The 14,695-nt window shown below is 42.2% G+C and overlaps 1 protein-coding gene across 1 annotated transcript in view; it reads right to left on the bottom strand.

The window, feature by feature from the left end:
* LMNTD1 (lamin tail domain containing 1) overlaps positions 1-14,695 on the bottom strand; it is a 178,908-nt gene that overhangs the window by 32,631 nt on the left and 131,582 nt on the right. Inside the window, exons 4-6 of the mRNA XM_085324405.1 lie at positions 12,079-12,275; positions 7,786-7,954; positions 1,496-1,682 (exon numbers count right to left, since the gene is read on the bottom strand). Coding sequence (XP_085180531.1) covers positions 1,496-1,682; positions 7,786-7,954; positions 12,079-12,275 — 553 coding nt within the window. The remainder of the gene's footprint in view (positions 1-1,495; positions 1,683-7,785; positions 7,955-12,078; positions 12,276-14,695) is intronic.

Genomic DNA, 14,695 nt, shown 5'->3' on the forward strand with positions numbered 1-14,695 from the left:
TGTTTTGCCTTGATTCATCTGYTGTTCTCACAGGGAGCTGGGATCTGGAAGTCCTACATAACTGTCTGTCTGACACAGACACAGACACTACTGTACATGAATTTTAGATGCAAGAGTAGGCAGGCTGAATAGAGCTCTTTGAAATTAATAAACCAGCAGAAATTTCCTGCTTGCATTTGCTAAAACAGCAGCTCTGGTGGACCTCCTATGTCAGTTGGTTGTTCACCCCAAAGCCCTTTAATGATAATAGGAACAGCAAATGCCTTGTAAATGCCTTCAGCAGTGATCAGAGCACTTCAGAAAGAGCTGGGAAAAGTAAGATCAAACTTTTTGGATGGTTGGAGCATAAAACCAACCAAGAGGAGACCATTTTGGGGGAGTTTTGCAAGGTGTTTCGCAGCCAGCACCTTTACCCAGCACAGCAAAGGCTGTGTCTGGTCAGAGGGTGGGTATTGTGCTTGGTGTTTTCATCCCAGAGGTTGCTGGAAGCTGGCTGTCCACACAGGCAGATGTTCTTCAGCTACACTTATGACTGAGCCTTGGTCATATTTAGTTCACACATCCAAGCTTTTTTTTTCATTACCATGGGCGTCAAATGCATATTTGCGTTRTTTTCTGGATTATGATGAAGTCACCTGATCCTTGGCATCTCAGATCCTATCTACCTCTGTATCACTCATTCAAAAAGGCAAAAAGGTACATCTGACCTCCTTGGAGGGGAAGCCACTTCTGAAAAGCAGCAACCCATGTGCTTGATTTTTAACATAGAGGTCTGACACAAAATCAAAGGAAAGCACATCATTATCTTCATTTTTTCAGAGTGGGAAACTAAAGCATGGAGAGTTACTATTTGCTCAGTGTCATCCAAGCCAAAGCCAAGAACAACATGCCATTGCCAGAACACCGGTTTATGCCTTTCCCTGCTGGAACACAGTTGTCCCCAGATAGTGTGCACAGGCTGGAAAGTACCACGACCCTTTATTTCAGTTGAGATCCTACTACAGCTACCTCTCAGACTATACGCAGAACCGTATTAATGGTATGTGGGATACCTGGCCTTAGTTGCAAATGTAATTTGTTTCCTTTCCAATTCTATTATTTGTAGATGTCTGATCCAAAGTTTCAGTCCACACCAACTGTTGGCAAAAACTGGCATGACTGACAATAATCAGAGCATGGAGAGCTTCTGTGCAAGCAGTGKTTGGAAATAAGAAGGTACCAAACAAAGACTTTCCAGAAGAACTTCCCATTGCTGGGCAACATGAACTGCTGGACATTTAATGAAAATGCCAGGCATGTACTGGTGGGCACTAGCAGCTACCTTTGGATTCATCATGATTTGTGAGTGTTAATCCTTCTGAAAATATGAATCCATAAATTCAATTCTACCATCAGGCTAAGAGTGTAGCCCTAATCTGCCAGGCAGAGGCTGGAAAAGGGATTACAGCAAGGCAAACCCCAGCCTACACACGCACACACATACACACACACTCACTGTCACAACCGAGCCAGYCGCCATCCTTATCTTTGGGGGAAACCGGAATACTGCCACTGGTTGACCTTGGATGTTTTGCATCAGGAGATAGTCCCCAATGCTCTCCTCTTTTTCAGGGGCACAGTTCAGGATCTTCACAAAAAGACCACCTGGATGAACTTCAACTATTTTCAAGTTTCCAATAGCACTGAAAGAACAGAAGTAGAGTCAAAAGTTTGAAAGCACTGTCTAATTGAAAAAAATGCATATATTTCCTTATAATAACTTGCCTAGATGTCAGTAATTAATGGTAAGTAAATGTACGATAGGCAGAATGTTTAAAGCACTGCCATTTTACCTTTTATACAGTGGCTTTCTTCTAAAAAAATAATTTGCCTTAGAATTAGTATAGCCTATTTATCTTCAACACTTAGAGAGCATCCAATACCATCAGAAATTAAAAGATTTCTTGTGGGGCAAAAAGTCACCATTATACCATTTGCATTTGCTTTTGTCTAAGTCTATACAGGATACAACCTCTAAGGCTGTTCCTTCCATCAGTCAGCCTGCCTCTCATTCTTTTTTCCTTCCTRGAGAAAGACAAATCTTTATTATTAATTCCTTATTATTAACTCAGAAAGACTCCCATGTTACAAGAAGTAGATTTCATCTCGTCTTTCTTTCAGAATGATAGCAAAGCAGGGTCCGCTGTGTATCTGCAGTAAGATCAGAGACTTCTTGCATGAGCAGGGGAACACTCAATCACCCCCAAGCAGTGGAAAACAGATTTATCACTTCACTATTCCTTTAAGTAACACGTGTTTCAAGAGAGCACTTTAAAGCACTCAGTCTCAGACTGTAATGCTCATCATAGGTCTTATTAGACATGTTGTGAATGAAGTCTGAGAAAAACTTTTCAYGCAGCATCTATTGTGATTAATTTAATTATCTAGCACTGGTGCAGTGTCTTTGTCTTCCGTGTGTTTTTGCCCATGCTGCACTTGTCTTGTTCCAGTAAGTTTAAGTCATGTATGTCTGTGTGTATGGAAGAGGTTGACCCAAAAGCCCAGACAGCCGATGTGTTTGCTTAACCTAGCAAAATACTGATCGGCAGCATGATGAATACCGCCTACCCACCCCAAATAATTCAGCTGTGCAGTGTTGTAGCAGTGAGTCATGCTTGCTCATGACAGCCAGGGTGCCTCCGGGCTGCCGCAGGCACTGATGAATTTGAAAGCCGAGTCAGGGGAGACCTGTCCCCACCCCAGGCAGAGAAGAAACACTGAGCAAGTCTCTTGACTTTGCTGCCTCTCCTCTCCCTTCTTGCAAACTTTGGGAACTCCAGAGTGTTCCTCCTCCCAGCCACATCCTAGTGCATTCGAACTTCGGCAGGGAGAGACTGGGGACAGCTTCGCAGAGACGCAATGCCTCGGGCAGGCTTTTGGCAGCAAAGTCAGGTGAAGAAGTTGTTCCTCACGTTCACATACTCCTACCTCTTCTGGCTGCTGCTTTTCACCCAGCCACCACAGTTTGCCACCTTTCTTCCTTCCTCTCTGTTTGTGGGACCACACTCTATGCTGCGTCACTGAAATAATCCAGTGTTAAAGAGTTTGGGGGACATTATTTTAAYCTGAATCTTTTCCAGAGGCTCTGCAAGCCACTGTACCAATACAACTGAAGGGATGGCAAACTCTGCCTGAGAGCTTTTCAAAATCCTGAGGGAGAGAATGATCCTGCACTATCCCTGGAGTYTTAGTCATCATTTACACATGGGCAAAGCAGGTGGAAAATGCTACCTCTCAAATCCACTGTTACTTTCTATGGCACTACAGCCCCTGAGCTCCAGTGGTGGACTAGGACTGCACAAGGCTTGATGCTGTAAAAGTAGAACAACAGCAACAAGAAGAAATCCCTGTCATTTTTGCCCTCTCAATGGTGTACAGCCAGGTATGACAGTGGGAGAAGCCTTTTAAACTGTGCAACAGGTAAAGGTTTTGCTGATGGCTCCAAAAGTTGGCTAGATTGTTCTCTTATTTCTTTCCATCTGCCAGAGGAATGTTAAAGTTTGTGCAAAGGAAAAGTCTTGGATGCCAAAATGTATCTAGGAGGAGGACAAGGAAAAGCAGACGGGGAGAGGGAACCTCTTACAATGGCCATAAAAGGCCATTTTTATTATGCAACTTCGTAAGTAGCAGGATCTTAGCTAGTAAGAGTGAATTATGATGGTCTAGGGTAGTAAGTGTTTAAGCCTGACTTTCCCTAAACAAGACTTCATTTTGATCCTAATGAAGCCAGGGAGACTTGGGAATATAAAATGGAACTGGAAAGTTTTTGGTACAATGTAGGGGATTGATAAGGGAGTATGTGATATGACATAGGAATTTGGGTTTGGAAGCTATTGAAGAGGGAGGTTGTGGGGGAAAAAATGAAACATCTAGGACTCTTAAGGATTTGCACAGCCAGCCAGTCACTGGCTGGCAATAGACTTTTGTGAGTTTAAATGAGGCAATAACCTCTCTAAGGAGATGTTAACTGAAGGCATTGAAGTTCTTTTTAGCAAGTTAGTTTATGTTTCAAATACTGGACCAGCTCCTGGGAGACAGGAGCTAAAGTGCCGAAGTGCATGGATGAGAGGTCAGTGTGCATTGATGCTGCGCTTTCTTCTGCTATGTGCTAATATCTTGTGTTGGAACAGTCTCCAAAACTTTGAATAATGTACACAAAGCTGCATGTTGCCACARGGGAGAGAAAATGTCAGCGCCTTTGCCAGCACAGGCCACATCAGCCGTATATATACTTGTGCCCTGCCATTAGGATGCCATTTGAACTGGTCCTCTCTGCACTGGTGGATGTAGCAACATGACATTTTAACTACAAAACATGCCAAGAATTGAAGTTTTCTAAGCGCATATGTCTTCAGAAAAGTTATAAATTGATACAATTRTTATGTTGAGAAAGGCTTGCCTCCAGGAGTGAAATCTATTTGTATGCCAACAAATTTGACTACAAGAGAGGGAGAGGACAGGAGAAGTCCTGGGAGAAGGTGCAGATCCCTATTTGCTGAAGGCTGCAAAACATTTCATATGTAGTACCTGCAGACCTGAAATGCTAAGGTTCGACAGAGATCCAGAGTGCTTTATAGATCAGGGCTTTGACTTAACTCATCCTTAGTGAGGATGTATCATATGCACTTAGTTACAAAATAGATATTGATGGTTTTCAGTACTTGAAAACAAAATTTCAGGTATCACTGTCTCCTTTTCTTATCTTCTGCAAAACAATCACTTCAAAAATACAGTGCTTTAATACTGCTCAGGTACAAAAGCTGGAGAAAGACTTAGTGCAACATTCATACGAAACACACAGTGGCTGTCTCTAAAAGTTAGTGCCAGGACACATGTGACAACACTATCACCCTTACTGCATACAATTAATAGCTTAAAAACCTGATGGGGCCTCAGCTCCCATTTCTCAGTATCCATTACTAACAATCTAATTAAATACACAACCATGAAAGCACCTTCAGCATTTTCACAAATCATTCTCAATGGCAAAGGGTTGCAAATTAAACTTGATTACAAACAACATCAAAATATCCTAGTTGGCCAAAAACATCTATTTCTACTAAGTCTGTGTRTACTTGCACTGTGGCTTCACTAGAAATTAGATCCAGATATACTAATCATCAGCAGTATAGAACTATTTCTAAACTATGTGTTCACACTATATCTTCACATGAACTCAYAAGCTGTCGTATAATGCAATATCAAATTAAAAGATTGGATATTGTGTATTACAATGCAATTTTATTTCTTTAAGGTCTACATCAAAGAAAAGTACACTTTAAATTCAAAGTGAGTAAAGTAAGAAAGGGGGTTAGCGTTCTGGCACTGCTGAGTACCATAATAGTAATAAATCAAATGAGAATAAAAAGAATTGCCTAATTTGTGCATTTAACAAGTTTAACCACAAACAAAACAAACTGTCATCGCCTTTTACTCTTTATCTTCAACAATTAGTACAGCTAATGATTTCTCTTGCTTTCTGTATGAGACAAGATGTGACTCAATCCCCAGTGGAAAATAGTTCACACAATACAAGGAAATGCATAAAGGGGAAGGTAATCTCTTTTATCTCTTAGTGTTTATCTAGAGTTTTTCTCCCCAAACTCAGCCAAACATTATGGCGTATCTCATTATTTGGAAATAGCTGTAGAACTCTGAGCATAATAGGAGATTTCTTGCTGGCCTTCAAAGGTATCTTTTCTATTGTTCTCCCTATAATGTCCTGAGAATTATACAGATCTCATTAAGGAAACGTATGCAGGAAGCACTATAGGTTTACAAAGACTAARTCCATGACAGAAGTGCACATAAAATTGTCAGAATTACAAAATGAATGAAGCAGGGAGAACAGCAGGCACCAAAAGCTGGGACTCAGAAAAGCAGTTGATAAAGTGCCTCTCAAAATATTATCTCCCATTGGCTTAGATATAAATACAGTCACAGGAACTATCTGAAGGACTGCAAAGAAGGAATAATAATAGACAAGGGGGTTGGGTCTCTTATGTTGCCTAGAGGGACTCAGGGTAGCTCTTATTTCATGGAGCGGTTCCACTTGTGATGCGGAAAGGGCAATAAAACATCTGGTTAATAAAATATGTAGATAACATTAAGTCAAGAGGAGAGGGCAGGGGAACGCAGATGAGGACAAGAAAAATGGTACAAAGAGTCCTAGACAGCTTAGAAACACAAGCAGGAAATAAGTGAGATGCAGCTCTTGGAAAATGGTAAACTAATTTATCAGTGGAGAAATAACATTCACTGGGAGTACAGAGTGCAATAATGCTGAAAGAAGGCTAGGAGGGAGTCAATGATGCATTTGCAATTTGACAGAAGAAAAAAAGGCTGCTACAGTTTTATGGCACCATCCATTCTAAGTAAGGAACCTAGAAAGTAGAAGATTCCCTTTGTACAGCTGTGGAGAGGGGAAAACTTGGGAAACTGATCCTAATTTTCATATGCACCAGTGTGGCTTCACTAACTGTAATAAAATTCCTCCTAAATCCTCCTCATGTCAGGAATAAATGCAGATGAACAGAATTCTCCCCCTTCTAATATAGGCAATCCAGCGTTCATCCACTGCTCCCTTCTTGGCTTGAGGCACCAAAAAGGTCATCTCATCCATGATGCTTTGTTGCATTCTGTTTTTAAGTACTACACTACTAGAAATACTGGATTTAGGCTGGCATGAGACCAGAGTAATATGTATTCCACTCATTTTAGGACACTTCATTACCAAAAAATTATTGACAATTAGAAAGGAACAGAGGGGTATAAAAAATGATGAGGGATCTGGGGGCTAATTTGTGCAAAAAAAGATTAAAAGAGATAAAATGCTTGTCTTAATTAGATAATCTCAAAGGGAATAGCGACATGTGAGATCAGAATGCGTATGGCTGATGAGTGGAAAATCCCCAAAAGGCTGAGCTACCACAGTGAAAAAGCATTATAAAAGTTGAATATTTTGAGAGATGTCTTAGCAAGAACCACATGCAGCCCTGTCCACTGAACAATGTGGTAGCAAATAGTTTGTAGGAGACAGCGTCCACACCAGGGCTAGCCTTTAAACTGGAGTTGTCCTCATTTCTGTGAAGGAAGCAGAGCTAAGATAGTTACTCCAGCTGAGGATCTATTCTGATAGGTCTTCCCTACMCCTAGTATATGCAAAGCTAAATTAACTATGGCAAATGCCTTTCTGGGACAACTAGCTTATCCAGGAGATAATACTTTATTTTTTTAGTGGCATTTCTAGGTTGGCATAAAATATGTAAAGCCCAGTTCACTCGCTTAGTTGCCTTGAACCGCCCCAAATAGCTTTATGCAGCTTGTGTGGTGGGACCCTCTGAAGTCCTCTGCAGTGTCAGTTCTACTCTTAGATTCAAAATTGGATGACACCAGTTGAAGACAAGGCCAAACCAGCTATGAGATCCAGGGTTTCAGTTGGTTTTGGGGGCTGCCTCCACAAGTAAGGTATCTATGAAGCCCTGGGCAGAATATAGTAGCAAACATTGAAAGAGACATAGTGATGAAGGGTGATTTACCTTTTCTGAGGGTGGATTCAAATTTGGGGGCAGTTGTCCCTAAAACAGTAAGTGAAATCATTACATTTCAAAGCTTTTGAGGTTCTCCCATGTCCTCCTGGATAATGACTCAACTGCTCATCAGTTGTTTGCTTGTGTTTTGCTACTCCCCTAAGGGAGAAATTGCAGGAAGTGCAAATTCTTCACTACAAAAATAAATTGCATGTACCTGAATGCAGACTTTTGATAGTTGTCATAAACAGAATGCATCCTTCCATGATTGTCCATGGATCCAAGGCTCTGGGCAATCTTCCTCTGGTCAGCAAATGAAGGGTGAATGTTTCTTGATGGAACAGGATTCCTATCTAATATTTCAACAGGACCTTTGGGCTGAGCTGCTAAGTAGGCAAAAGGCAAAGATGTTGAGTGATGTAATATCAACAAAAAGACAAATTGTGAGAAACAACACTTTTTCTTTTAGTAACAAAAATTGAACATTTAATTTCCTCTTTGCTTCTAATTGTAAAGTAGTGCCTAACAAACCCTTCTTCCAAAGCTTTAAACCAATGGCTATAAAATGGAGCACAGCCAGGGAAGTGAATATTTTGTTGCTGGCATGTAGATTTATTACCTCATTGGAATTACCTTGGGTAGCTAAAAAATATAAATTATGCCATCAGTGGTATAATTGTCATCCTGCAATTTCAGTGTGGTTAGAAGACATAGCATCAGCTGTGAGCTGATAATGAATATATCAAGATTCCATTTCATCTACAAAATGAATGTGATAATATCCCTTCATCTCCTTTATGTTCCCCTTYTCTAATATAAGTGTCCAAGAGGGACCAAGAGGCACTTCCCAACCTGGCAAAGACATGGAGAACAAGAGAGAGGCAACAGGCCCCACGAACCTGACCCTCACAAAGAAAATGCTTTTCATCTCCCACACCAAAGTCTCCCCCAGAAACTAAATCCTTTTCAGTGCTCGTTTTCCAAACTATGCATTTGCAATTTCCTTCARTGTTATACCTCGAAAGTCATATGAGCGACTCACTCCACCAGGCAACCTATCCTAACTAGATCCAATGGAGTAATGAGCAGCTTGAATTGTTGTGAGAGGATCTGTCCTTCATCATATCTTGGCCCTGAAATGACTGGAACATAAACCAGCTTCATTTGTCYAAACGTCTGGGTCGGAGACCATCACTACAGTGCAGATTACCTTCAACAGCTCAGTGGGCTTGCTGTCTCTAACTARATATGCAGTGTTTCAGTTTTCATATGAATTTTTTTAAATTACAAAACCCAAGATGTTTGCATTTCTGTAGTCCCTCCCCCTGTGCATTTCCTCACAGCATGGCAGTGACACAGCATCGGACACTAGTCCAGCAACATTTGTAATCCTTTCCCTTGGGATMCTGAGGGAAATACCTTTTCATTCCTGGGACAATGAAGCAGGTTCACCTTCCCTTGGCAAATAAACAGGGAGCAGCAGCCAAACGTAATAACCCAGGAGTAATAAGGAGACTAAATGCTACAGTACAAGCAGTCTGAAGAGAGAGCTACAGCAGGTGTACAACTTAACAGGGGATGAATTTTGTAGAGGATGAACCAAACCAGGAAACATGAAAGAAYGGCATTTGGGGATTTGGTGGCAGAGGAACAGCACACGGGACAATGAGCTCCCTAAGCCGGGAACTGGAAATGTTGGAATTTATTTCTCTGGGYGGGAGCTGTTGTTAGATCAAACGTTCAGCGTGGCAGCCGAACTGGTAGCCGCAGGGTGAACAGACTGTGTTGAAGCTGCTTTTCAGTGATGCGTCAACAAGCCAGTCTGTTCCTTAGATCAGACTGATGGTTGCTTTTTGTGTTGTTAGGATCTGGGCTCCTTAAAAGGGGCTTTTGGAGAGCCTTTAGGAGGGGCCCTTTCACTGCTGAAGTTCATTGRGATCAAGTGACTAATTCTTTGGAAACTACTATCTAAACTGTGATAGTGTTCCTCAAGCACTCAGCAGGGGAAAATGCTGTAAGGGAAGCCTCTAGGAGAGGCTCTCCTGGGCAGATAAAGTCTCCACTTCTGTGGCACCTTGACCTCTGGGAAAGTCCACCTCCATCAGCTACCTTAAGCAGTTCACTCTGGTGCACCAGCTCTGCTCTTTTGGTCAGTGAAATCCTGGCCTCTTCTTACCTTCTGTGTCATGGCTGTCCTGCTGACAAGGGAAAATCTATACCAAAAAATCCACAGTGGAGTGGTTAAAAAGCTCTCCTGAGATGGAGGAAGTCCTGAATTCAAACCTACTCTACCCAAATCAGGGCAAGGATTTTAATCATAGCTTTCCACTTAGCAAGTTGGTTGGATTTCCAGGCAGTGGTGKGTAGGAAGGATGTTCTCAGTCAATAAATCCTCCTGTCTAACATGCTCCCTTGGTCACTGACACCCATATGGGAACAGAAGAGAACTCGAAGCTGATGGATAGCCCATGCTTCAAAGCGGTGGAACAGCTAAGGCCACTGCTCCCCATGAATATACTCCATATCGTATGTAGAAGGGCTTCAACAAGAGGGCATGAGGAAAATCGAGCAAAAAAATATAATCTAATTTGTTTGAATTGGATTAGTAAGTTAAGAGAGGACACAACTGAGAGGACAGACATGCACACATAAGCACAGACAGAGGTCACATCTGCCTCTTTTTCCTTGAAGACGAGGCTAATTCCACTTTTTTTTTTTTTTTTTTTTTCCCTTTAGCTTGCTGTTTAGGACAGGAGGAGTTAAACTCCTTTCAGACAGTAGCGAGAAATCAGACTGGGATCTTTCCTTGCATTTTAATCTCTTGGGTAAATCTGATCTTAATTCATCAATACTTTGGAGATGATCAAAATTACACTTTTTGGAAAAGGAATGTAACCTTCTCCCAACCAGGGGCATACGAATGCAGCTGCAGTAAGCTGCAGCTACTCACTCCCAAACTCTTCATTGCAGTGCTACACCAAAGCTAAATGTTTTGATTTGGTTCAATAGGCAGGAATGAAACGTTTCAACCGAAAGTATTTGTCTAGGTCGAATGAAACACCTCGACCTTTCTGAACACAGTGTTCCATGAGCAGCTGAATTAATGAAGCCTGGTTTCTAATGACTTTTTCCCYTCATTCTCCTTTCCCATCCCCCTGCCTACATCAGGTCTGCGTCACGTGGATTCTCTGATGGCTAAGAAGCAAGCAGGATATTTCAACCTTTTCTTYCACAGCAGCACTAACAGTATCTGTCACCCTGACTGATTGTCAGTCTTCACAAACCATGTAGGACCTCACCTCTGAGTAAACTATCCCCATGACAATTTGGGAGGGAGGAACTGGCTCATGCATTCCAAAGTTATTAAGGTCATTAGAGAAATAGATACCCACACATACCAGTATGATTATGTACCACAATAACAAAAAATTCTGATTTTTTGTTTCCCCTATAAATGTCAATGTTTCTATTTTTTTTTTCACTGTGAAGGCCTAAAACAAATGGCGAAATATTAAAACTTCCCACTGACTAGAAACTTTACTCATAACTGTGTTTCAAGAGCTATACTCCATCCCTCTCTTTGCAGGATGTTGTGCAACAAACCTAATATGATTGGCGACAATGCCCAGGTCTCCATAAACACAACTAAARAGCATTTAAAATTCTTTGGGGACAAATATGCTCTAGAGGGATTCACAAATGTAGCATCACCACAGAGGCACATAACATAGTTTTATTCTCCTTCTCCATGAACTTCACTCCCTTGAAGGGATGCAGGCACAAATCCCCACCCAGCAGCACAGCTTCTTCTCTAACTTGCCTTGTCTTTCAGTGGGATACCAAGGATGCTGCAAGACTGCTAGTGACACCAGCTGCCCTCTGTCCCACCATGCTACATCACGAAAAATGACATGGGGGAGAGAGGCAGAGGGCTCAGACTCTCTGCAGACATTCAGGCTGCTCTCAGTCCTGGCTGTGGTTTGTATAGCTGGGAGAAACTATGGCACATGGAAAAGCAGGGTGCTTACTGCTCAATAGCTTATTCTAGTCCAGTCACTGCTCCCAGAACATGTACATGCAGCTTTTTACAAACTTCCTCTGAACTTCAACACTGCTTTGAGTAAAATCACCAATTTATTTATGCAGGAAAACTAATCCTATTATAATGTAAAGCATGAAAACATAAGATTCTTTTTATGTATGGGTTTCTTATTGTACTACAACTATAGTGAAACACACGGAAATAATAACACTTAGCCTAGAGAAAACAGAAATATTCTCTGTCATCTAAGGTCCCATCTGCCACACTCCGTTCAGGGACAGCGATCAGTCCCAGGCAGAGGGGAGTGTGAAATGGGAAGCTAGCTGCCCTTTTCCATTAGTTAAACTATAACCAGAGCTTCCTCTCCAGCCACAGGGTTGTATTGCCATAGTGTGTGCACAGGGACACATGAAGGGCTGCGTTTTCCTCTCTTAACTACTCACCAGTCAAGAATCTCCAGAGGCTTACCTATGGCTCTTCTCCAGGAAGCTTGAGTTAGGTCAGCAGATCGCACCAGACTGGAGGCCTCTGTGGTTCCCATGGCAGAGGCAGGACGAGATGAGCCTATAGAGGACATGTCTGAAGAGCACCTTGACCCATCTAGTGTTGTGGAGTATAGAGTAGTAGAGTCTGAGACTGATAGCTCAGAAGACAGACTTTCTGTTCTGTAGGAAAAACGGACTCTTTAGTAATTTGTCAGGAAAATGATCTTTAAAACAGAAGACCAAAGCACATATTGACCTCTGCTTATACTAAATAAATAGATACAAGTGAGCAGGATCTTATAGCAGGACAAGTCATATCAATATTAACTAGAAAAATGACATCCCAATTTATTCCTTATTTTGAATTGTATACACTTCTAGCTGAGTAGTGCTACATCGCAATACAGCCAGAAAATCTATCCTCAGCTCTAAGCAATATATTTGCACTTTCTAATGTGTCTACAYACTGGGTTGATGATTTGTCACATCCTGCCATCTGGGCAGGTCCATATCTGTAATGAGTATCTCTGGGTTCCTTTATGCTACCAAAGCAGCCAGATAATGGCAGCTTTTGGCTGCAATTTATAACTCTAATTCTCTTTTGTATGTTATCATGGGCAGAAGCAGACAGACTAGGCATGTAGTGCTTGCTTTCTGGGCCAGGCAAACCCAAGCCAGTTCCCACCTGGAAGCCCCCACTACATCCTAACTAATATACTTGTTTATCATAACATGGCTGTGCAGCTTTTGGGGCAAATTAGCTTAGGTCCATCCTGCTGGATTTGGATTTGTTTGTATTTGTTGTTCCTAGACATGCTTCCAGGTGCTGATTGTGTGCACTGCTTCCTTARAAAGACAACAAGATTGTGGTTGGAGAGGATCCTGACAATTTGCCAGCACAGTTAAGCTGAAATGTGGTTTGCAAGCATCTTCCATCATGATCTAATAGGATTTGCTGTGTTCCCATATATTACTCCTTCAGCTGAAAGTCTTCATCCTCCTCTTGAAGCTAATGCTATGGGGCTCCTTTCAGGTCATCCAGAGGACCTTGCAGGCTTCTTTCATGGCTGAAAGCTGCTGCTGGAGAGTCAGGACAGTGAGAGGGTCCAGGGAAGGGAGGAGCTGAACCGTGGTGATGTCCTCAGGCCAGTCTTGGCTCATGGGACCGCAGTGGGGGAGGGCAGCTATCCCAACAACTGTGTGTTGCCCAAGCAAGAGTTTTTCTTCTCCGAAAAGAAAACTAGGTGAAAAGGTAGCATAACCACCCTATTCCACTCACGGCATCAGCCTTTTGCATCACCTATCACGCCTGCTATGGCATTGCAGCTCAATGAGCCCTAAGCGGCCATTTAAAGCATGGAGGCATGTGACTATCAGATCTAAAACTAGTAGTGTGATACGGCTTGCATTCACATGCACTTTTTAAAGGAACTTATGTGACTGAAGACAGTAGTTGGGCATAAGCCTAGTTAGGTGCCTGAAGAGGCAGAGGCACCCTCTGCACACCTGCAGTAACCGTCACTCTCTGGACTTCCCCAGATTTACACCATGAAACAGGACAGGAGAAAGCTCTCCCCAGTTTAGACAATACTGACATATGTAGGGCTTCTTTAATTAGAAAACTCACAGCTCAATAGCATCTGTTGAAAACCTCAAAGGGGGAGATAAAAGTGTGTTTGTGCACACTGTAAATACTCCAGGAACACTACTTTTTGGTCATAGCAACACAGCTGAAGCTGAACAGTATGCAGCCTGGCTTTCAGGCCACAGTGGCAGGAAAAGGGTTTCCTTCCCAAGCATCTGGGTTTCATCTGGGTGAATACACTCAGTCAGGCCATTTATTTTATAAACTCCACCTGCGTGTATGGGTATATGCCTCTCACTCCGTGTGGGTGGGTAGAGGTGAGTATTTGATGTACGCTGAAGAATTTTAAAATGAACCTAATTACCTCCTGCTCTCAGCTACAGCGGTACAAGTCCAGAGCAATCTCAATAACTTCAGTGAAATTACTTGTAAGCTTTTGCAGRTGTAAACGAGAGCAAAGCTGAACCCAGAGCAAGGCTCTTTTAAGTGTCAACTCACAGGAAATATGTAGAGAGACTGGCAACTCTCTGATTCTAATACCTTATAAAACCCTGCTTATGCAATCAATGCCATCTGCAAGTATTAGGCAATTATGAAATATAAAGTGCAGGCAACTTTTTTTTAGTCTTAGTACCAGACAAAAAAGGARGACATTAACATGTCCACCTCACTCTGCCATTCGTTAGAGTACAAATCCTAATGCTTGTACTGCATGTTGTGATTAAACAGAGGAGTGCACCAGCCTCTCAGCATTAGAAGGAGCAGCTAATGAGAACAGTAGCACTGTGGATGTCACRTTACAGCCAAAATCACTAGAATTTGTTTTCCACACAAACTTACACATTTTCTAGTCAAAAAAGCCTGTGATAAAGAAAAAGCCTGGATGAGGGGACAGAATGCCTCCTCAGCAAGTTTGCTGATGACACCAAGCTGGGAGGAGTGGCTGATACACCAGAGGGCTGTGCTGCCWTTCAGAGAGACCTGGACAGGCTGGAGAGTTGGGCAGAGAGGAGGT

Source organism: Rhea americana, unplaced genomic scaffold (genome assembly GCF_003343005.1).
Source record: "Rhea americana isolate MKP2758 unplaced genomic scaffold, rheAme1 scaffold_91, whole genome shotgun sequence".
Taxonomy (NCBI): Eukaryota; Metazoa; Chordata; class Aves; order Rheiformes; family Rheidae; genus Rhea; species Rhea americana.